The sequence below is a fragment of the Pleurodeles waltl genome, chromosome 4_2 (assembly GCF_031143425.1).
Source record: "Pleurodeles waltl isolate 20211129_DDA chromosome 4_2, aPleWal1.hap1.20221129, whole genome shotgun sequence".
In the NCBI taxonomy this organism is placed as follows: Eukaryota; Metazoa; Chordata; class Amphibia; order Caudata; family Salamandridae; genus Pleurodeles; species Pleurodeles waltl.
The window spans coordinates 388,190,886-388,215,136 of NC_090443.1; the positions used below are offsets into that span (position 1 = coordinate 388,190,886).

Genomic DNA, 24,251 nt, shown 5'->3' on the forward strand with positions numbered 1-24,251 from the left:
ACTGCTCAAAGATTCCTTGCTCCACCTCCGGGTAGAGATACCATTCATGATCCGCTAGGCATCGCCGACTGAGTTTGTCCACCTTTGTGTTCAGAGAACCAGCCAGGTGTTGAACCACCAGGGTTATGCCCTGCTGTTCCAGCCATGGCCAGAGATGCAGAGCCTCTTGACAAAGGGTCCACGACCCCACACCACCCTGCTTATTGCAGTACCACATTGCAGTAGTGTTGTCCGTGAACAACTGCACTATCTTCCCTTTCACAACAGGAAGAAATGCTTTCAATGCTAGCCGGATCGTCCGAAGCTCCAATAAGTTGATATGGAGCCCGGATGTCACATCTCCCAGGTGGCCTCCCCATCCCAGAAGTGATGCATCTGTCACTACTGTGAGATGTGGTTGGGGAAGGGAGAGGAGTCTGCCTTTGATCCAATCGCAGTTCACTAACCACCACTGCAGGTCTTTTGCAGTTCCCTCTGAGATCTGAACTGTATTGGTAAGATTTTCCTGATGCTGTGCCCACTGGAACTTCAAGTCCCATTGCAGAGCACTCATATGCCATCTGCCATGTTTGACTAACAGGATGCAGGAAACCATGAGTCCCAACAGCCTCACAGTCTGTCTCACCGAAATCCAGGATAGAGGCCGAAACATCGGTATCATAACCTGAATATCCTGGACTCACTGCTCAGGAGGATAAACCCGAAACTGCACTGTAGCCAGAGCAGCTACAATGAAAGGGAGCTTCTGAGAGGGAGTCGGTGCGACTTCTGTACGTTTATAGTGAACCCCAGCGAATGCAGGAGGTCCACTGTAGTCTGAATGTGGGTGATGAAAGCCTTGGGCGTAGGAGCCTTCAACAGCCAGTCGTCGAGGTAGGGGAAGACTGAAATCCCTAAACTGCGCAGATGAGCTGCCACCACCTCTATCACCTGGGTGAACACCTGAGGGTCACTGGTGAGACCGAAGGGGAGCACGGTAAACTGAAAGTGCTCGTGGCCCACCTTGAATCGCAAGTAAGGCCTGTGGGCTGCCAAGATGGGAATGTGAAAATACGCATCCTGCATCCAGTCTCCTTGGTCTAGGGCAGACAAGAGCTGAGCAAGAGTGAGCATCTTGAACTTCTCCTTTTTGAGGAAGAGATTGATGTCCCTTAAATCCAAGATAGGGCGAAGATCCTTGTTCTTTTTTAGGATCAGAAAGTAGCGGGAATAACAACCACTGCCTACTTCTGACATCAGGACCCTTTCTATGGCTCCCTTGGCCAAGAGAGCTGTAACTTCTTTGCAGAGTAAGATCAAATGATCCTCCATCAGCCGTTCTTTTACTGGAGGGGTAGAGTGAGGGAAAGACTGGAAGGGGAGGGAGTAGCCCTTCTGTATGATCTGCCAGACCCATTTGTCCGATGTAATGGACCGCCAGTGAGGGAGATGAAATTGAATCCTCCCTCCAACTGGACAAATATGGTGTTGCAGAACCATACTAGGAGGGATTGGGCGATGCGGAAGAGGAGGGCTGTGTGGTGGCTGACCTCTGGCTAAACCCTCTAGTTCTGAAGGTACCACAACCTCGTCCTTGCACAGGATGCTGTGAAGCCGGAGGACAGTGGCTAACCTGTGATTGGTGTGGTACTGCGCCCCTCCCGCAGCCTCAGAAGGGGGGATAGGCAGACTGCTGGCAAACAGGTGCTGAAAGGCCCAAGGATCTGGCAGTAGCTCCGGAATTCTTGAACTTCTCAAGCGCAGAGTCTGCCTTCTCACCAAAAAGGCGTGAGCCATCGAAAGGCATGTCCATCAGGTTCGACTGGACATCCCCCAAAAAGCCAGTGGTACGTAGCCAGGCATGGTGTCGGAGGGCCACTGTCGAAGAAATCGCCCTGCCCAGCGAGTCGGTTGTGTCCAAGCCACACCTGATGGTAAACTTGGCAGCATCTCTCCCACCCCTGACAGCTTGGGCGAGAGTGTCCCGTACACCCTTCGGGACCTGGGGCAGCACATGTGCCACCGTATCCCATAAAATATGGGAAAAATGACCCAATAGGCAAGAGGTGTTTACTGACCTCAGTGACAGGCTGGAGGAAGAAAACATCTTCTTTTCAAGTTGATCCAGCCTCCTGGACTCCCTATCGGGGGGAGCGGAAGGGAAGGCACCACAGGAAGTGGAGGCTTGGACCACCAAGCTCTCCGGGGTGGGGTGTTGGGTGAGGAAACTAGGGTTGCTTGGAGCTGGTCTATGGCAGCGGCTGATAGCCTTATTCACAGGAGCCCCTGTGCTGAGTTTGGACCACATTCCCAGAAGGACATCTGTGAGGTCTTCATTGAAGGGTAACATCAGCTCTGATGTAGCAACCCTTGGCTGAAGAACCCCTGTCAGGAGATTAGTCCTGACTGGCACCGTAGGCAAGTCTAGGTCCAAGACCTCAGCTGCCCTACGCACCACCATGGCATAAGATGCCCCCTCCTCCGTAGCCACAGCAGTAGGCGAGAGCATGCCAGTATCTGGAGAAGTATCCAGTCCACTGGCTTACCCTAGATCCTCATACCAGTCCTGTTCATGCTCCAATCCGTATTCTAAAGAGTCCTCAGACTCTTCCCACTCCTCACCTGTGCCTCGCTGTTCTAAATAAGCCTCAGGCACTGATCTGGGCCTAATTGGCGCTATCGAAGTCGTAATCGGCGTGATACAACATCGTTCTGGCTCCGGATAATCTGGATTGAGGATGGGGCTACCACAATCAGTGGGCGCCAGTGGGGGAGGGAGCATCGACGTCGGGCCCAGCACCGGAGGAGGCCAACTGTGAGAACCTGGTGCCGGTCCAGATCTACTAGCAGATCCTGGGGTCCCCAACAGCACTGAGGCTGAAGCCGCCGATGTTGAATCTGAAGGGGCCCGAAGACCCACCCGAGGGGGCAGCCCACTCAAAAACAAGGCGCATAGCCTCGTAAAATTCCTTCCGGAAGGGGGGGAGTCGCGTATTTGGCCCTGGCAACAGCTCCACGGACCCGCGATCTGAACGTCGATGTTCCCTAGATGGCTCGTTGGCCGACGGGCGTGGTGAAGTCTAAGTCCGCTTGGAATTCTTGTTCTTTTTGTGCCTCATACCTGAATGCCTGAGGAACTCGAATGCGAGGAAGATGACCTGGGGCTCCTGGAGCGGTGCCGCGACCTCCTCCTTTAGCGGACCGTGACCTCCTCGGAGTCGCGCTGACTGAAGATGACTGCCGAGCTGCTAGAAGTTTGAGAGATGTCTCTCTCAATGCCTTCGGAGCCATGGCCCGACAGTTGGAGCACAAGTTTGCGTCATGGTCCTTGTCAATGCATCAGAGACAAACTTGGTGTGGATCCGTGGCCGACATGGCGCAATGACATGCGCCACACAGTTTGAATCCAGTCTTCCTTGAAGTCATTCCCACAGACAATCGAAAAAATCGACGAAACGTTGAAAAAAGGGTAGCTCTATCCAGACCTGCGCTTAACCGGTGCGGAAGGAAAGGAACTGACGTACGTGCGCCGGGGTGGTGCCTATATAGAAGACCGTGATGTCACAGATGGCTCCAACAATGCTGTCGATGCCACACGGAGCCGGACAACACACGCAGATCCGAACGACGCCACCTGACGGCGCGCGCAGGGTACTGCTCAGTAGAAAAAATCGGAATTCGAAGCTGACGCCAGGGAATTCAAAGGTAAGGAATCTGCAGCTAGAAGTCTCTATCAGATACAAGTTTTCCTGTGCACCTGCACACAATTTTCCAAATGTTCACACATTCAGAAAAATACAAACATTAAAACATGCATCCTCCCCGCACATATATATTGGAAAATTCCTACCAACAGAGAAACCCATACGCCTTACGCAAATCCACCAGCACCATTAAATTGTCTCAATCCGCACTGGCAAAAGCTACAGATCCTGCTTCAACCAACACATGTAGACTATATAATGAAACCAGGGACGTAGCTTGCTCAATTTGATAGGGGGGGCAGGGTGTGAGCTTCAGATTTCCTAACAGTCACACTGACTCATAACCAGTCACAGCTGGATACTGGGAAAAGTGGCAAGCGGGGACTAGGGAAACAAAAATAAAATATATATATATATTTTTTAAACTTACCTTCTCCGCGCGGCTGCACCTCCGCTCTCTGCCTCGCTGCAGGCTCCCAGCCTGCCCGGCGGACAATTATGATGCTGCTCAGAGCTGTGTCATGATTGGCTGGAGCGCCCTGTATGGGCGTTCCAACGCAGACTGGGAGCATGGGCTTGCTCTCTCCAACTCGGCAACACAGTACCGGGTTGGAGAGAGCCCTTGTGCGCATGTGTGATTGGCCGGTGCAAGATGGCTGGCCAAACATACATGCGCATTGAGGGGAGAGCTCTTTGCACTCCCCTCACTGCTCGTCACCCCCATTGCCCAGCCCCTTTCAAAATAAAATGATAACAAACATAGGTTTGCAGCTGGGGGGGGAGACAACACTTCTCCAACATAGCAGAGGTGCCACCCCTGCACATAATGTTGAAATACATTATATGACAAGCACGGCACACAAGAGGGGCTTAAGGTTTGGAAAAGGAGAGGAATGCGGATTGGTAAGGGTTCTAATGGAGAGAAAACACATTATTTTGTGAAATAACCAACATTTCTTAAGTCTTTCCAAACAGAAAGGGAAAGAGTGTGTGAGGGCTTTTTTGTCTGTGTGGAAAGATTTCTGGTGAAAGCCGACAGACACTGCACCATACCCAACTGGAAGAACTTGCACCCAATGATTCATCAGGAAATACATTTATTAGGGGGGTGTAACACCCCAAACAACCCACTTGAAGCTGCACCCTTGAATGAAACACCTTGTACCTACTGACCCAGAGAACTTGACAATCTCCCTTGCAATCCCATATGGATTTTTATGTCCTACTTTAAAAATACTGTGGATGTGTTACGGGTCAAACTCACAATCCTTCTTGTCCGGCACGCTCACACACCATGTACATATTTAATTCTCAAATGGTTTACTATTGTGTAAGCTGATGTGCAAGTGCTGCCTCACGTGTGTGGATTATCTAGGCCTGTTGTTTTTCTGAGTCCCTATAAAAAAAAATCAAGGTCTGAATTGTGGATCTGTTAATGCCACCGAAATCTGATTCTTGATACATATCCTGTACCTTCCTCCATGGCATGGTATTGCTGCCTTCAAGCTGTAGGTATTGTATCATGTGCTAAAGGTGTGAGGCACCACTTCACCATCTTTGTGTCAGTCTGATGTTGAGTATGGGAAAGCGGTGGGCACCTGATCAGGTTTTTGGCTCAATGGCAGATCTACCCAGACATCTCAGATATGTCTAACAGGTTACTGTTCAGATGTGATGTCTCAAAAGTGTTTACTCATATGCTATTGAGGACCAATGAAAGTGCTGACAACATCCTTACTTCTGTTGAGTGGAGAGTCTTTCTTACTGAACACCTTTTGGATTTGTAGGGCTCCCTCAATTCAGGGCTTGGATTCTAAGAAGCAAGTCTCAAAATGGCACTGGTGGACTGCTGATCTTCAACACTGAGACTGTTGCACCTATTTCTCTGTGCTCCATTAAGACTCCAGATGGCCAGGCCTTCCAAATCCTTGTTTTGTTCAACGCACTAGGCGCAAACAAACATAGCTACTCACCCTTTCTTAAAACAGGGGCTAGCACTGTGTTTTGCAGCAGAAGAAATATATGGCAGGGAATTGGCGTAGTGCTTATTTTGCAATTGTCTATTTACAACTACAGCAGGACCAACAGTGTTAAGTAGTACAAAAATGGCTAAGATAACTATACGCCCTATTTCCACCTTTAGTAAGATCTTTCCGGAACTAGAGACTGCGGATTGATTAAAGAACAAGTTAGGAAAATCAATTGGCCTGCATTTCAGAGTGACTCTGTAACTATCAGCAACCTATGACATACGTTTATGAAATGTAAACTAACAAAAAGGCTTAGCTCATTTTTCTTTTACTTTAACCCTTTGAGCATCAGGTTCCCAGTCATTGGCTTGTTACGTACCGCACACAGGAAGCCGGATCCTGGCATCGAGTCCAAGCCAAGCAGCAACCGGGTGATGGAGATCATGTAATCCTTCACAAAGGACTTAACAGAGAAAAGGAAGAGAAGGTGAAAGAGCAAGAGGTAATGAGTGATGAGGAACACACAAACACACACACACATACGCCTAGATTCTATAGGAATTGCACACAATTCAATAAAAGTGGCACTGAGGGGTCCTGTCTTTACCTCTTTAGCAGAGGACTGCTCGCCATATTTAGAGGTCCGCGTCTGCCTAACGGGGCTCTTAGGGGGAGATTTATGGAAAGTGCAGCACCACTTTCCCTGCGCTCCTTAGCACCCTCCCTACTGCCACCATGTTTGCGCCGTATTTAAAATACGGTGCACCATGACGCAGGGTAGGGGGCAACATTTATTATGACGCTATTGATGTACTCTGCAGTAGTGGCAGCAAAATATTGGTGCTACTCCTGCAGAGTACATAGGGGCCCATTATATATAATGGAAGCCCCCTTTTAATACCTGCTCTTGAGCAAGCATTAAAAGTGCCATAAGAAATGGCACAAGGAACTCTCATAGATTTCCTTGTGCCATTTTTCCAGCTCCCTTAATGGGGGAACGCCCCTTTCCATATATTATGCCTGGCACAGGCATAATGTAGTGCAAAGTGTTACAGAGTGGCGCAATGCATGCATTGCACCACTCTGTAAATACAGCGTGGGAATTTAAAAAATAATGCCGTTAATGTGGCACAAGGTGGTGCTCGGGCATTATAAATATGCCCCTTAAGGCCTTCAGTGCAGTGGATACATTGGAAGCAGAGATGAATGTCTTCTGTGCACCATGTTTTTTTTGCCTGCTTCGCATTCATGTTTTGTTTTACTGGGACAAACCTCCAAAGCATTATTTTGGACAATGACAATGTAGAGAATTACAATGAGCTTTTAACACGTACACAGAATCATTTAAAAAATACATTTAAAAAATACATATTTATTTTACAAAAATGCATAGATTATGTTAGAAGTAATAATATTTAAAAAGGGGACGTAATTACTCTTTAAGAATGTAATTAGACTTTACAGACTGGACAGGATGCTGTTAATAAGAGGTAAGAATGTATTTAAAAGTGCAAATAACTTCTCAAATGTATGCATACAATTTTTTTTAAATGTGTGCAGAATTAATTTTAACATGCTTTAAGATACAGTATATTTTTTTCAAGTCTTTCATGCCATTTTAAAAAAGAAAAAGTTTAAAATATCTTTAAAATGCAAATGATTGTTTAAAATGTGGGGACAATCCTCGGGCCACAACAGAACTGTGGCAACAGTGATAAGAAATGCTTTGTCAATGGAAGCAGCCTGAGATAAATATGATATTTCTTTTGCAGGACAGACATTGAAACACCCCTCTCTCCCTCTGAAGCTGGATTTTCTGGGTCAGGCTGAACACAGGTGAATCAAAATCCTTTTAATTTCAATACAACTTACCTGGTACAGGAGGGTATCCAGCATGCTCACACTGAAGACCTTCCCTGCCGCAAAAGGTAGCCGGAACATGAAAACCAAGTTTGAACCTTTCTCTCTTTCTTTCTGGAAGTAAGACAAACAAGAATATGAGTTTTTCTTTCTTGTCAAAAGGTTCAGTACCCTAAAGACATTTCAACCTCTAAGGGTCAAAGCTTTGTCAAAGGGTCCTTAGCACCTATGAGTTTTCAGGTACAAGCCACTCCAGAATTTGCTAGGTCCCTTAACAATCCTAAATCTATCATGACTTATACATATCTACAAATCTTCCAAGATGCACTGGCATCCTAGAATCATCTGATGCCGTTGCCTTGCATGCTTCTCTATGACCCCATTCACCCATAAATATACAGAGACTCATACATACCTCAGAATCTAAAGCCATCTCTTAAACTGCTGGGAAACCAATTCACCTTAGATTGTATAATAACCATGCGACCGTGTAATTATCTGGAGTTTCAGACAGCAACAGATCTTCCAGGCCCGACAACGTATCCATAATTTTCATGGATTACATCCACTGTGGAGTTTTAGCACTTTTGTTCCAAGCTCTACTGTTGTGTTGTTTATTTATCTCTTAAACAATGATTGATTGTCTGCAGTATTCTACATTCTCCAAATGACTGGTTGTTGTAAATAGCTTTCTAACAGAATACTAGATTTATCGCTCATATACTTAGGATCATGAAAGCATCTCTGCCTAGTGGCCATGACAACTTTCAGGCAGTGGTCTTAGGTTCGAATCCACTTTGGTGACCCTCACCTCTTTGCTAATTTTTCCAATGGATTGTTTAAACACTGAGGTTCCTGAATGATGGATAGGGGCAATTGTAGAACCTGTACATAAAAAGGAGATTGCCATTACCCAGCCAGTTATAAATTGCTATTTCTTGGATTTCATGTCTAGGTTATTTTCGAGAACAGTTTTGAAACACCTTTGAAGCTCATCACAGGGTGAAGGGATTACTCTCAGAGAAGAAGGTGGGTTTAGAGAAACTCCCTCCACTATAGACCATTACTTTGTTCTTGGGGAACTGGCAATGAAGTCCATTGTAGTAACAAGAAAACAATGCTGCTGCTGTGTTGACTTCAGAGCTGTTTTGACAGAGTAGATCAGAATGTGTTATAGAGATAGCTTTATAATCTTAAAACCCCCTTGATCTTCTTAGTATTTTGCAGGTTCTTCACAGTAACAAGTAGGTCCTGGCAGGTGTTAAGGGAATTAGAACCCTCATGAAGAAGATCCTGGTTGAAAATTGTTTGAAGTAGTGGTAAATTCATTATCCATTATTATTTAGTCTGTAGCTATCTGACATTAGAAATACAACCTCAAAAATTAAGGGGTTGATTTGGGGTTTGGCGGATAGATTAAAGGCATACAGGGTGGTGAGAGATTTCTTGTCAGCCAGGTTGCCTTTACTCCACCTGCCAAATTTAGAGATGTGAGCAGGCCCCCAGACATATATATACATTGGCAAGAATTACAAATAGTGGTGCTCCCTTTCAATGTATGAAAAGATTGATGGAGGGTCCTGTCAAACATGACGGCATGCTGGCAAACTTTTCCAAAGTTTTTTAATTTATTAAAAAACAAACTCACAAGCTGGGAGTTTGTTTTTGAAAAACAAAAAAAACAATGAATCTGACACAATGAGAGTTATCTTCCACGGTGTGGGGGTTATTTTTGTTTTTTTACTGCTCCTCATTACTTTGGTATACCTGATGAGAGACAGTGAAAAAACCCATCCATCTGCTCACTCTAGATAGTTGGAAGGCTTACCTCTGACAGCCTCTGCTCCCTTAGGCTGTCTCATGAAGGTTTACACTGACAGAGTAAATTTTACTTCGTTGGCATTCACTTTGCAATCTCTAAATTAGGCAGGTGGGCTGAGAGTTTGGGTAGAGCAAACTCTTTTGCTGTTGCGACAAACTATCCTCTCTGCCAAACTCTAACTCAGCCCCTAATTATTTTACCAACAAATATAGAGATGATCATGGTTTGTGGCTAATGTATGTGGACATTTGATCCCTTTGGGCTATTCACGAGTTGGACTGCACAGGAAGATCTTACTAATGAAAAGAGTTACAAAAAAGATCTCAGCCATTAGTGAATTTTGAAAAACAAACTGTTTAACAATCAGTTTTGAAACAACTAAAACATTATTTTTGTCTAAGAAGCCTAAAAAGTTAATCTTGTCCTTTTAAAACCTCCTTTACAGCATGCATGGCATTATGAATATTTAGGCCCATATTTATACTTTTTGACGCTAAACTGCGCTAACGCAGTTTAGCGTAAAAAAATTTAGCGCCGTCTAACGCCATTCTGAAGCGCCATGCGGGCGCCGTATTTATGGAATGGCGTTAGCCGGCGCTAGCAGACCGGCGCTGCCTGGTGTGCGTGGAAAAAAACCACGTAGACCAGGCAGCGCCGGCGTAGGGGGAAAATGGCGTTAGGGCGTCTTAAAATGGGGCAAGTCAGGTTGAGGCAAAAAAATCGCCTCAACCCGATTTGCGCCATTTTTTTCGACGCCCAGACGCCATTTAAATGACTCCTGTCTTAGTAAAGACAGGAGTCATGCCCCCTTGCCCAATGGCCATGCCCAGGGGACTTATGTCCCCTGGGCATGGTCATTGGGCATAGTGGCATGTAGGGGGGCACAAATAAGGCCCCCCTATGCCACCAAAAAAAGTTTAAAATATAAAAAATTATACTTACCTGAACTTACCTGAATGTCCTTGGGGTGGGTCCCTCCATCCTTGGGTGTCCTCCTGGGGTGGGCAGGGGTGGCAGGGGGGGTCCCTGGGGGCAGGGGAGGGCACCTGTGGGCTCATTTTGAGCCCACAGGCCCCTTAACGCCTACCCTGACCCAGGCGTTAAATAGTGGCGCAAATGCGGGGTTTTTTGACCCGCCAACTCCCGGGCGTGATTTTTGCCCGGGAGTATAAATACGACGCATTTGCGTTGCCGTCATTTTTTTAGACGGGAACGCCTTCCTTGCATCTCATTAACGCAAGGAAGGCGTTCACGCAAAAAAATGACGCTATTTGCCCATACTTTGGCGCTAGACGCGTCTAACGCCAAAGTATAAATATGGCGTTAGTTTTGCGCCGAATTTACGTCGAAAAAAACGACGCAAATTCGGCGCAAACTGAGTATAAATATGTCCCTCAGTACTTAGTTTCTCTGAAAAACATTATTTGGCATAACCACTTTCTGGTTGTAAAAACTAATGCAATAGTTGCAATAAATGTTCTAAAGATGTTTGACTCTCAATTTGGAGGGATTTCCCTTGAGCCACTGAAAAAACCTACAAAGGAAAAATTGATCCCTCAAGCCTCATATGGAGCTGAGCAAATATACTTAAGCTTGTGTGGTTGCTTTTGAAAATAGCTGTTTAAATACACTATGCTTTCTACCTGTAGGTCAATAATGCCTGCATTCAGGATAGATGTGGGTCTAACTTCATGGAATCTGTTTAGACAGTAGTTGTTCAGTACTTCATTGTAGAGACTTTTTAGTTGTTTAGCAGTAGTGGTTTAGGCAAGTAGTTGTTTAGGACCTAGTTGTTCAGGTTGTTTCCCTTACCACTCTCCCGCTGAATGGGCCTGGCACATTTTCTACACTTGTTTTTTGTGGGACATTTGGATTTTTCACAATCTCTAGGACTTTGGTGATAGAATATTAATAGCAACACCCCACTCTGAAAATTGTTCCAGCACCACTGCCCTGCACACAAATGTGAGAGGAGCAATGCATGGTAATCACTGGAATAGCATCCCAGCCCATCATTCCTTTGCTCATTGTGCCACCTTAGTTTGGGTCCAGCCACATGCAAATCAGACTTGACCCTGCTCCTTGTGGGAACAGCCCACCCTGCATTGGAAAGCCAGGCCCTCAAAGCATCAGAACACTAGCAACCCAGGGCCAGTTTCATCCTGATAAGGTCTCAACAGCTAGGTATAAGCTGGAATCCTTTAGCATGTCGCCCTAAGTGGGAAGTGTATGCCCTGACATGGGTAACTTGCACACTAACACTCGAGCCCATAACAAGGGCGAAACTGGTCCTGGGTTTCTGGTGTTCTAGTTCAGGGAGGACCTGGTTTGGCCGTTCTGATTCAGCAGTGTGGGCTGGACTATTCCCATTGGAGCAGGGTCTAGACCACTTTGCATAAGGCTGGGTACAAGGGTGGGTAAGGGATTGCAAAAGGGGTTTTCAATGTTGTTATACAGTTCCAGATATTACAACGTAAACTGTTCTTCCTATACAACATGATGGGTCAACTTTGATATTACTCATTTATGTAGCAGAAAGCATAGGATTTCTACCAGACTTTGTTACTTGTTGGGATAATGTTTAATAAATAAAAACTGTAAAAAGCTTGGTCCAAAATAAGGTGGCATGGTGTGCAAAATAATAATGGACTGGAATGTGACCACAAGTGTGACCAGTGGCTGAGATCAAGCATTCCATCCGTCATTTTTTGTATATTCTACTCTGCTTATGGATAGACTTCTCCATGGCCAGATCATGTAGCCAGGTGTGAGTAGATTGCATCCCAATGCGCACAAAAGCTAAGGTCTGGATAAACAATGTGTATGTGCTCCGATCTCCCCATGTATGGGCCAGAGAATCCCCTTGTTAATGTCTCCTGACTATGGACACAATGCACTCCTCTGAGAATATCCCTTTCATGTGCCTATATTGTTTCCCTCTGAGCACAGGGGTGAACTGATTTTAGCACCTACTGCCAGGAGTGGCTCCTTCATGAGAGTGGAGGAGCGTCGCCCGCTAAAAAAATGCTCCATAGCAGATTAAAAATAAAATGGTAATACAATTTATTTCTTACCATTTTATTTTTCAGCAACCCATCCTGAACCGAGTGTCAGGGCGGGGCAATTGCTGTTGAGTGGCAGCAGGGAGGTCTGCACTTATGTTTAAAGTGTGTCCCTTTGACCGGCTGACTTGCGATGGCCAGACAGCCATGCACATTTTAAACTTCTCTAACCTAGCTGTCTTAGACAGCTGGGAGAGAAAAAGCACAGGCCTTCAGTACCCTTAAGATTGCTGAGAGAAGCCTTTCCATCCAATCCTGACACTTTTCTTATGCTGTTTAATAGCATGAGAGCAGCACCAGGATTGGGTAGTGCGGTTTCCTGGGTCCGTAGCTTCCAGGAGAGAAGACACCCAAGCAAGGGCGACGTTGTGGCAAGTCCGGAAGGTAAGTGCCATTTTTTAATTATTATTTTAATGCCACCCATATTTTGCCCCCCCAACGCTAAATACATCCCAGCCGCCACTGCCTCTCACCCCCTTCTAGCTTCACTTTTCCCAGGCTGCATACCTTCTCCAGTTTGGAGAGGGCCAGAGAGTAATGGTCCTTGGCTTTGAACTGCATAAACCTCATGTTGGCCGGGTGGGTCAGCTCGGTGATGATGTTCAAGCCTGGAAACAATCTGCATTGGACAAGACAACAGCATTAATCCTCAATGAATCACAAATTTAAGCTTCACTTACATAATCCACAAAGGAAGGTAGCCCTTCAGCCTTCCCTCCACTAACTCTTACAAACTTCCCTTGCTATTCTTGTTCATCCTTCTTGCACATCACTCGCACTAAGCCTCATAAATTAAAACACAGCAAGAACTGATATCGTGAATGGTAAAAGTAGTGAGTCTTATGAACAGATGACATCTTCCTTCAACTAGGAATGCTTTATTTAAACATAGGTAATGTAGAGTCTTTATTATTTATCACATTGTAACTGTTAATGGAAACGTGCAAACGGACAGAAATAGAGGTCCATCTCTCTTACCACAGAGACATATATACTTATAGAGAAATGTCTCAATGACCAACCATAGAAACATATACATTGACTTCAAGAGAGGGACATCTCACTGACCACAGGAAAATGCGCAGTGACTGGTAGCGGACCCCCACCTGACCACTGAGACAAACACACTGAAAGGAAAGGAGATGCCTTTCATTGACTAACCACAGAAACATATATGCAGCTAGCCAGAGGCATGCCTCTCACCCATCATAGAGAGAAACATACAGATAGCAGGGGAGGTGCTTTTGTCTAACCACAAATATGTAGCCATCGATAGAAGGAGAGAAGCCTCTTGTCAATCATAGCTATATATATGCAGATAGCAAGGATGGTGGCTGTCACTAACTGCAGAGGTAGAAACATTACTCGCAAGAGAGGAGTCTCTCATTAGCCATATACAAAGACAGCAAGAGAGGTGTCTTTCATTGATCATATATACCTATACATTGACAGCTAGAGAGGAATCTCATTGATCACAGAAACAAACACAGTAAGAGAGGTGCCATGTAGTGATCCTGGGGACATTTACACTAATAGCAAGAGTGCACACATGGTGGCTCTCTCTGGCTACACAAATATACTGTATATACTGAGAACAAGTGAAATGTCTTTCACTGCCCATAGAAATAAGTGCACAGACAGTGAGTGGGTAAACTTTATTAATCACCAATAACAGCTCGTAAGGCAGTTGTATGCTATTGGATTGGACTGATGGAAATACCCACAGACAGTATACAATTAACCTGACAATGATAACAATAACTTCATGTACATATTTACTCTCCTTCTGTTATTCCTTTAAAGTTCAGCTGAGAATAATTTGGTCAGTGTCTGGTCGCTCCCATCTGCAGAGCTCCACCTCTTGCTGCTTCTGCTGCTGTGAACTGAGACCCTGCTTGACTCTCAGTTCGAGGCCCACCTCCACCTGCATGTACCTGCCTACGTCTCATCCTGGTGGCCTAGTGGCCATCTCTGTGTGTGTGTGTGTCTTTGCTCTGTCATCTTTATTTTTCCTCTCTCTTTTTCATTTTTAGCTTGCTTTTTCTCCTCTTTGCTTGTAGCAATTTTTTTTCCCTTTTTTAGTGCCTTTCCCTCTCCCCACTCTCCGTTCCTTGCCACTGATAGCCCTCTAGCCCCACCACCATCCCTGCAAAGCTATTTCCCACCCTCCTGCCTCCCAGCTGACCGGACCGTTCTGACTCCCTCCCCTTCTTAATGGAGCAGAAGGCAAGCCCGTCCATGCCTAGACCGTGGCCAGTGCCACGAACCTTTGTCCTCTGACCATCCATTGCTACAACCTGGAGACCTTCCACGTGCTGAACACAGGAAGCTCCACCACCTGTCATCTTGCATCACCCAAAGACCCGCTTGGACTATTCTCCCACATCCACAGCCACCACACCTTCACCCTACACCAAACACCAGACCATACCGTCTCTGGACCATCAAACACCCACCCAGAGTGCCTCAACTGCATTCTCCTCAACATCCCTCCACAAACACGCCGTAGAACTCTGGGACCTGCTAGACTTCACCCGCCCTGACATCACCTTTCTCACTGAAACATGGACGAATCCAGCATCAGCACTGAACATCGCCACCGCCATCCCCAGCGACTATAAACTGCTCCTCAAAGACCAACCCTCTCGACCAGGCGGCAGCCTGGCCATTGTACTCAAATCCACCTTCTGCCTGACAATCAAAGCAGAAGAACACCCTCCTCATGGAGCACCTCCATTTCCATATCTACGTCACCCCTAAGTCCGCCTTCCACAGCACCCTTATCTACAGACCACCCGGCCCCACCCAGCATTGAGCAACTCCATAATCGATATTATATCTCCCCACACACTCGCCTCTATGAACTACTTTCTCCTTGGCCACCTCAACTATCACATGGACAACTGCACCAACATCAACACCGCTTCCCTGCTCGAGAACCTCACCACAATAGGACTCAAGCAACTGGTCACCTTGCCAACACAAATCGCTGGACACACACTCAACCCCGTCTTTTCTGCCAGCAACAACGTCTTGACAACACCTCTGCGCTACACTGGACCGGCCACCACTGCATTTATTTCTCCATTACCACCCCGACCGTCCACCTCTGCACACTTCGCTCCCTATGCAAGAAATGGAACCAGATCACTGAGGAACAGCTCACTAACACACTCAGAAAGTCACATCCTCCCCTCGCCACAAACGCAAACATCTCACCATGGAACTTCCATCAATGGGTCTCTGAATGCGCCAACACCCTAGCACCACTCTGAAAGACCTCAGCAAAACATAACCTCAAGAAGGCCAGCTGGTTCTCCCCACACTCCAGGGCTCCAGGCGCACCTGCAGATGGCTAGAAAAAAGATGGAGAAACAGCAAGTCCCAGAAGACCTTGCGGCCTTCAAATCCACCATCAAATCCCACCACCACTGCATCAGATCCACCAGGAAAACCACCCTGCAGGACCATATCAGCACCACACACACCATCAAAGAGCTTTTCACTGTGGTCAAAGAGTTTTCCAAACACCAATAGGAAACAGCAAACATACCTCTATCTCAGGACCTCAGAGACAGACTAGCCACCTTCTTCCACCATAAAATCAAAGACATTTATGATAGCTTCGGTCCCCAAAACCCCTGAACCCACCAAAAACCCTCCAGCTCAGACCCTCTCAACCATCACAAGTCCTGCACTGCTGGAAGACCCTCACCACAGACAAGAACCGCTCCATCATGAACGGCTTCCTCTATGGAGCCCCTACTGACCCCTATCGTCACCACATTTTCAACAAAGCCAACACCTATTTCAAACCCGAGCTCCGCCACACTCTGAACTGTTCCATGGAGACAGCTATCTTCCCCAAGGACTGGAAGCCCACCGAGACCTGCCCACTCCTGAAGAAACCCATGGTCGACTGCCCAGACCTTAAGAACTACCGCCCCATCTGTCTGCTGCCTTTCCCAGCCAAGGCTGTTGAAAAGACCATCAACGCACAGCTCCACAAACACATTAAGCACAACATCCTGGACATCTTCCAATCAGGGTTTAGGAGCAACCACAGCACGGAGACTGCCCTCCTTGCCATCACAGATGACATCTGCTCGCTTCTCAACAGCAGCCAAACAGCAGATCCCATTCTACTGGACCTATCACCCGCTTTCGATTTGGTCTCGCATTACACCCTCTGCTCCAGACTCCATGCAGCTAGCATTCATGGAAAGGTCCCACTATGGATACACTCCTTCCTGACTGGCAGAACACAGAGTCAGACTCCTGCCTTACCTGTCAGAACCTACGGAGATCAGCTGTGGAGTTCCACAGGGCTCCTTCCTGAGCCCCTGTACTGCCATTTGTTAAATTTTGTTTTGACCAATGACTTTGTGTTTCACCACTGCGCATATTAGTTGCTCAATGTTCAACAGTAGCACATGGTATGTTTTGTTCAGTTTAGCCGCCTATGGGCTTTGACATGGCATTAGCCATTACTTTCTGTATTCAGTTGAGCCGCCTATGGGCTTTGACATTGCATTAGCCATTACATTCTGTATTCTGCCTATTGGCTTTGACATGCTGTATCCAGTCTAGCCGCCTATTGGCTTTGACATTGCATGCCTATTGACTTTGACATGATGTATTCAGTTTAGCTGCCTATTGACTTTGACATGCTATTAGATATTCTGCCTATGGGCTTTGACATGATATTATATATTGCATTTTGTATTCAGCTTAACTGCCTATTGGCTGTGACATGATATTATACATTACATTTTGTATTCAGCTCCGCTGCCTATTGGCTTTGACATGATATTATACATTGCATTTTATATTCAGCTCAGCTGCCTATGGGCTTTGACATGATATTATACATTGCATTTTGTATTCAGCTCAGCTGCCTATTGGCTTTGACATGACACTAGACATTGCATTTGATATTTAGGTTAGCTGCCTATTGCCTTTAACATGACATTGCATTTGATATTTAGGTTAGCTGCCTATTGCCTTTAACGTGGAGTTAGACATTGCAGTTGAGAATCCAAGCTGTATTTTTCCAAGCTGTGTTTTTGCACAAGAGAACCAAGATGTTTTTCTCACAGTAGACTAGACATGATAAGAGAGAGTACATGGGTGTTGTTTTCTTCGCTTGAGCTTGGGAACAGGAGTAGTCTTGGAGACCTGGCCAGTCTCCAAAAGGCTTGATCAGTTTCCCAGGTCTGAGAGGAGGGGGCACACCTTTGTAACGAATGTAACAGGCTGCAGAGGGTCAGATTCGAATCTGCCGGACCTCGTGCTGGAGCTTGGCGCCAGCTGCCAGCAATCCCGTGTGGGTAGATGAATCTCTCTTTCTCGCGGCTGACAGGGGTCATCAGCTTGCAGACCTTAGAAAGATGAAGCTGTAGATAGTTCCCACACGGTGAAGTATTTGTTTTGCTTTGCATTCAATATCTTATAAATATAACCTGCTGTGTATATTGCAAACTGATATATTTTGTTTGATTAACGCGGACTTGAAAGCTACTAATTCGTCATACATAAAATATTGTGGTTGGGGAAGAATTAACAACAATAAAGTCTTCTTTGACCTCACAAGTGCATTTCTAGTGTGTTATGTTAGTGCTTAGAAACTAGATAAGAGGAAAGCACTACAATTGGTACCAGGAGTGGGGTCGGTCATTAAGAGGTGATTAAGAGGGTGTTGACGAGTTGGTAGATTTCTAAGTGCACACTTTAAAAGTGTAATTGTTTTTTTGTTGTTTGGAGAATTACAGAAATTGTTTTCTGTTTGGGGAATCACAGTAGCACGGCAGACCATGTCTGAGAATACATGTGTTGATAAACTGCCTGATGGTGCTAAGAAAAACTGTGAATTGTTTTCTGTTTGGGGAATTACAGAAGAAAATGCATGTGTAGCTAAAATGCCTGATAATGTTTTGAGAAATAATTCCTGTTTTACATATGTAGAAAACGTGTCTTTTGGAAGTAATGATGACAGAAAGGTTTGGATACCTTTATCTGCTTACAGAGAAATGCAGGAGAAATGTAGGCAGTTGGAACATGAAAATAGGAATTTACGTGAGCAAATTAGCCCGACTGAAAGTTATAAAAGGGCTGTTTTTGAAGAATCTTTCTTGTCCCATTCCAGTAATGAGGGGGTTAAGACAGCTCCGAGCTGCACTGAGCTTTCCTGTGAGCCAGGGTTTTTGGCAGACAAAATGCATTCCTTAACTGATAACACTGACGAGAGAGACCAGAATGTGATTTACGAGTTACGGTTGCAAAATGCACAAGTAAAACGAAGGATTTTAGAGCAAGACACCCCGAGTTTCATTAGCTTGTTTGATTTTTGGAAAAAGAATAGCCCTCATTTGAGAGAAATCCTAACACTTTTGTATGTGGTCACTGTGAAAAATTATATGCAGCTGCGCGCTTGTGATTTGGCAAATGAAATAATGCAGACTTTAGGTTTCTGCGCAGTGCAAGAAGGAAATACTTATGTACATGTAAATCAAGAACAAGGAAAGAAAATAGTGCCCCTAGCTAGAATCATACAATGGATCTGGTACTTGCAAGACAGGGCTAGAGTACCACAGATAAAAGAATTACCGGTGAAATTGTGTGCACCATTTGAATTTGTGTCCACTGAAGATAAAAAGCATGTTTGTTTTACTAATGATTCATTGACTGAAATGTTGTTTTCTGGCACCGTAGAAGGAACAGCGTTGTATAATGTGTGTCAGATTTTAAAGCAAGAGCTACGTGAGATGTGTCATTTTTACGCTGATTTTTGGTTCATTGCTAATGTTTTAGCACCTAACTGGTTCAATTACCTTGCAGATGTTAATGAGAAAAATTCAGAGAGAGAAGTGTTCACCCAGAATTCTGCCTTAGTGGGGATGGCTAAGTGGGTGCCCCAGAAATGTGAACAGCTGAGAGAAAAAGCCACTTACAGGTGGGCAGAGATGAGAGAGATGCACATTCCCCTAGATTTGATAAAAACTGTGCAGCACGCACAAAAGCAATCTGTCATGCAAGCAGTCACAGAGCAGTTGGGGAGAGGAAAGTTACCAGATCAGAAATGGCAAATTGATCAGGTTTTAGAGAGAGTGATTGCTGCAAATTACCAAGGAAAAATCGAAATTATGCTGATACCTAGAAAAGAATCTGATTCATTCATACAAATTGGAGACAGAATGGCCCAAATTGACAAAAGTGCAGTGAATGGAGGTTTGGTAAAGAATGAGTCTGCCCCAGCCCTTCTGACAGTGCAAGAAAAGGGAAGCTGTGGCGCAGCAGATAAAAACCTCAGTGCTGATGTGTGGGCTGAAGCCCCAAGTGATCCTCCAGAACCTGCAGAAAATATAACAAAGGGCCTCAAAAACGTCCTGCTGATTATAAAACAGGGAAAGGAAGAGGAAGGGTGCAGTTTAAATGAAAAATGTTATTTGCAAGAAAAGTCATACTTGTTTCTTTTGCAGATCCTACCACGTTTCGCCACTGTCCCTGAGTGTGCTGTGTGGTCCCACTTCCGGTGTGTGCGTGTGGGGTCGGGGAAGGGACCGAATCCCCAACCTGAACCTGGCTGAGTAAAGTGCCAGCACCATGGATCCATTTTGCGCAAACTGCGCCTTCAGTTCAAGTTCAACTTGTTTGATTGCATTCTTCCACTGGAACTAAGCTGTGTTTTTTTTTTTTTCCCTTCTCGTATGGACCTCTGACTTTTGCTTATCTTCCAGCAAACCTTTCAGGTGGACCGTGCCTCTTTACATGAGCAGAACTCATGCCACATCAAATTGCTAACACTGTTGAATTAGAGACTCATTCAGAGTATAAAAATTGCCCAGTCTTTTCTATGTAGATGTATCTGATGTGAAAGGTTATGAAATCAATGTGTTAATCCACTTCTATTGCTTTACAGGGATTGCTTTGATTTTTGTTTTTGTTTGAAACAAGAGATATGTGAAACAAAAATTCATTGGTCAAAGGGCGGAATGTACTGCCATTTGTTAAATTTTGTTTTGACCAATGACTTTGTGTTTCACCACTGCACATATTAGTTGCTCAATGTTCACCAGTAGCACATGGTATGTTTTGTTCAGTTTAGCCGCCTATGGGCTTTGACATGGCATTAGTCATTACTTTCTGTATTCAGTTGAGCCGCCTATGGGCTTTGCCATTGCATTAGCCATTACATTCTGTATTCTGCCTATTGGCTTTGACATGCTGTATCCAGTCTAGCCGCCTATTGGCTTTGACATTGCATGCCTATTGACTTTGACATGATGTATTCAGTTTAGCTGCCTATTGACTTTGACATGCTATTAGATATTCTGCCTATGGGCTTTGACATGATATTATATATTGCATTTTGTATTCAGCTTAACTGCCTTTTGGCTTTGACATGATATTATACATTACATTTTGTATTCAGCTCCGCTGCCTATTGGCTTTGACATGATATTAAACATTGAATTTTATATTCAGCTCAGCTGCCTATGGGCTTTGACATGATATTATACATTGCATTTTGTATTCAGCTCAGCTGCCTATTGGCTTTGACATGACACTAGACATTGCATTTGATATTTAGGTTAGCTGCCTATTGCCTTTAACATGACATTGCATTTGATATTTAGGTTAGCTGCCTATTGCCTTTAACGTGGAGTTAGACATTGCAGTTGAGAATCCAAGCTGTATTTTTCCAAGCTGTGTTTTTGCACAAGAGAACCAAGATGTTTTTCTCACAGTAGACTAGACATGATAAGAGAGAGTACATGGGTGTTGTTTTCTTCGCTTGAGCTTGGGAACAGGAGTAGTCTTGGAGACCTGGCCAGTCTCCAAAAGGCTTGCTCAGTTTCCCAGGTCTGAGAGGAGGGGGCACACCTTTGTAACGAATGTAACAGGCTGCAGAGGGTCAGATTCGAATCTGCCGGACCTCGTGCTGGAGCTTGGCGCCAGCTGCCAGCAATCCCGTGTGGGTAGATGAATCTCTCTTTCTCGCGGCTGACAGGGGTCATCAGCTTGCAGACCTTAGAAAGATGAAGCTGTAGATAGTTCCCACACAGTGAAGTATTTGTTTTGCTTTGCATTCAATATCTTATAAATATAACCTGCTGTGTATATTGCAAACTGATATATTTTGTTTGATTAACGCGGACTTGAAAGCTACTAATTCGTCATACATAAAATATTGTGGTTGGGGAAGAATTAACAACAATAGAAGTCTTCTTTGACCTCACAAGTGCATTTCTAGTGTGTTATGTTAGTGCTTAGAAACTAGATAAGAGGAAAGCACTACAGCCCCACACTCCAACATTTACATGGCCCGCTCGCATCCATCGTCAAGAACCACAGACTGAACATTGTCTCCTATGCTGACGACACCCAGCTGATCATCTCACTGACTGAAAACCCCACAACTACCAAGAAGAATTTCCACAACAGAAGAACGCCGTTGCCGCCTGGATGAAGGAGAGCTGCCTCAAGCTCAACTCTGATAAAACCTGAGATCCTCATCCTGGAACCCTCTGCATCAGCTTGGGACAACTCCTGTTGGCCTGTTACTCTCTGTACCGCTCCCACCCCAACAAACCATGCATGCAACCTCAGCTTCATCCTGAATTCATCACTCACCATGAGCCGCCAAGTCAACTTGGTCGCATCTTCTTCTTTTCACAAACTCCGACTTCTCTGGAAGATCTTCAAATGGATCCCAAATTACTGCCACAAAACCGTAACCCACACCGTGGTCACCAGCAGACTTGACTATGGCAACGCCCTCTGTGCCTGCACCACCCTGAAGAACCTGAAGAAACTACAGCACATCCAAAACGTCTCCGCCAGACTCATCCTGGAAGTCCCCCACCACAAACACATCACAAGACACCTACGAGACCTCCACTACCTTACCGTCAAGAAAAGAATCAACTTCAAACTCTTTGCCCACGCATACAAGGCTCTCCACGACCTAGGACCTACCTACCTCAACCACTGCATCAACTTCTACTCCCCCGCCAGACCTCTTTGCTCTGCTTAACAGGCACTTGCCACCGTAAACCACATACGGAACACCTCAACTGGAGGAAGATCCTTCGCCTACCTCGTGGCAAAGAGCTGGAACACCTTGCCTTTTCAACTCAGGCAGTCACCATTGGACCGACCCCCTCAGCACCTTGAAACCCTCATGGGTGAGTAGTTGCGCTATATAAATTATGATTGATTGATTGAAAAGATTTTGTTTTTAAATTTATGCTCCACCTTGAAACCAAATTACATTACAATGCAAATCTTGTGGAAACATTGAGCAAATGCTCACGTACCCCAGACAGTGGGAATTTTGTAGCAAAAATGATTAGGATATTTGGACCCATATTTATACTTTTTTTGCGCCGCATTTGCGTCATTTGTTGACGCAAAAGCGGCGAAAACTTATAAAATATAATTGTATTTTCTTAATTTGCGCCACGTTTGCGTCAAAAAATGACGCAAATGTGTCGAAAAAAAGTATAAATATGGGCCTTGGAGTCTTAAAGTTATGGTGAGTATAAGGTCAGTAATGAAATATTGCCTAAACATACTCATAGCTTGTTCTAAAAAAATAAAGAAATGGTCCCATCTGACTATAGGATAAAATGAGAGAATCTTAGTCACAGTAAAGGGGTGACTTGATATCTTTAGAAAATGTACCTCTTTCAAATATAGATGTGAAAAAAATATATGCGCTTAGGTGCATCATAGATAAAAATCAAGTTAACAGTCGGGAAAATCAATTGTGTGCTTCCAGCAACAAATTTAGAATATTCAATCCAAACACCACAGCATATGTCCTAAAAATTGAAATGATTTTCTTACTAAGCAAAACAAAGATGCTCAATTAAGATTTAAGGACAGAGTTTCGACAGGACAAAATGCAATTTGGTAACACTGAACGTATGGCCATGGAAAGTCTTTTAGTGTTAAATAAAACATATGTCAAACATTTTCGTAACAAAATCTAATAACTCAGAAACATTTTACACAGCATATCACTGATGTGTATGGGTATGAACACATACTATTTGAAAACCAGAGGCGTTGATTTCACAAACTAAGTGGTGTACAAAATATGTCAATACTAAATTAACCGCACATTTAGAAACATGTTCTGCTTATAACTTTGTTTCTGTGTCAATAAGTTTAAGAGCGAATAAGGGATGTTCTGTAGCATTCTGTTATCTAGAAAATAACTGGAAACAAAGCACCTTGTTTAAAAAAAAGGAATAACCGAGGACTTTAAAAAAGTAATCAGATTCCATATCTTGAACGTTCATGTTTGTGGGACAAGTATTTTGGAGGAACTGCTGAGGTACTTGACAATATATTTCAGCACATGAACATTAATTTTGGAGTTTTAAGGTAGATTTTTAAGATCTGTATTTTTATTTGCTGTGCAGTATGGCATAGGAAACAAGCTTTGGCAAAGCCAATAGGTCTAGCCTATGTGGAATATATTGGCTTTGCTAATGTTGTTTTAGCTATGTTGCAAATGGATGAAAGTAATGTAAAAAAAAGCTGTATGACACAGCCAGAGTTGTCCATATTATAGCACTTTTTTTTTATTTTTAGCTATGCTGCACTGAAGTTAGTGTTGCTGTATAATATGGCTAAAATAACAATGACAAACCAATAGATCTTGCATACGGGAGACCTATTGGCTTTGCCAATGCTTGGTATGGAATGCCATATGGTAAGTTCTACGTATTTATACAGTGTTGGCTGAAGTGCTAATGTTATAGAATGGAGAATGCCCTTGTCAAAGTGTTACTGTGTCCAGATTCCGAAGTATGTTAGGACCATATAAAAACTGTGAAAATGG

General features: G+C 44.6%; 1 protein-coding gene across 1 annotated transcript in view; it reads right to left on the minus strand.

Annotated features, from left to right (window-relative positions):
• The window catches only part of LOC138293872 (potassium channel subfamily T member 1-like), a 577,968-nt gene that overhangs the window by 19,307 nt on the left and 534,410 nt on the right, over nucleotides 1-24,251 (minus strand). Inside the window, exons 23-25 of the mRNA XM_069233172.1 lie at nucleotides 12,905-13,016; nucleotides 7,526-7,627; nucleotides 6,033-6,116 (exon numbers count right to left, since the gene is read on the minus strand). Coding sequence (XP_069089273.1) covers nucleotides 6,033-6,116; nucleotides 7,526-7,627; nucleotides 12,905-13,016 — 298 coding nt within the window. The remainder of the gene's footprint in view (nucleotides 1-6,032; nucleotides 6,117-7,525; nucleotides 7,628-12,904; nucleotides 13,017-24,251) is intronic.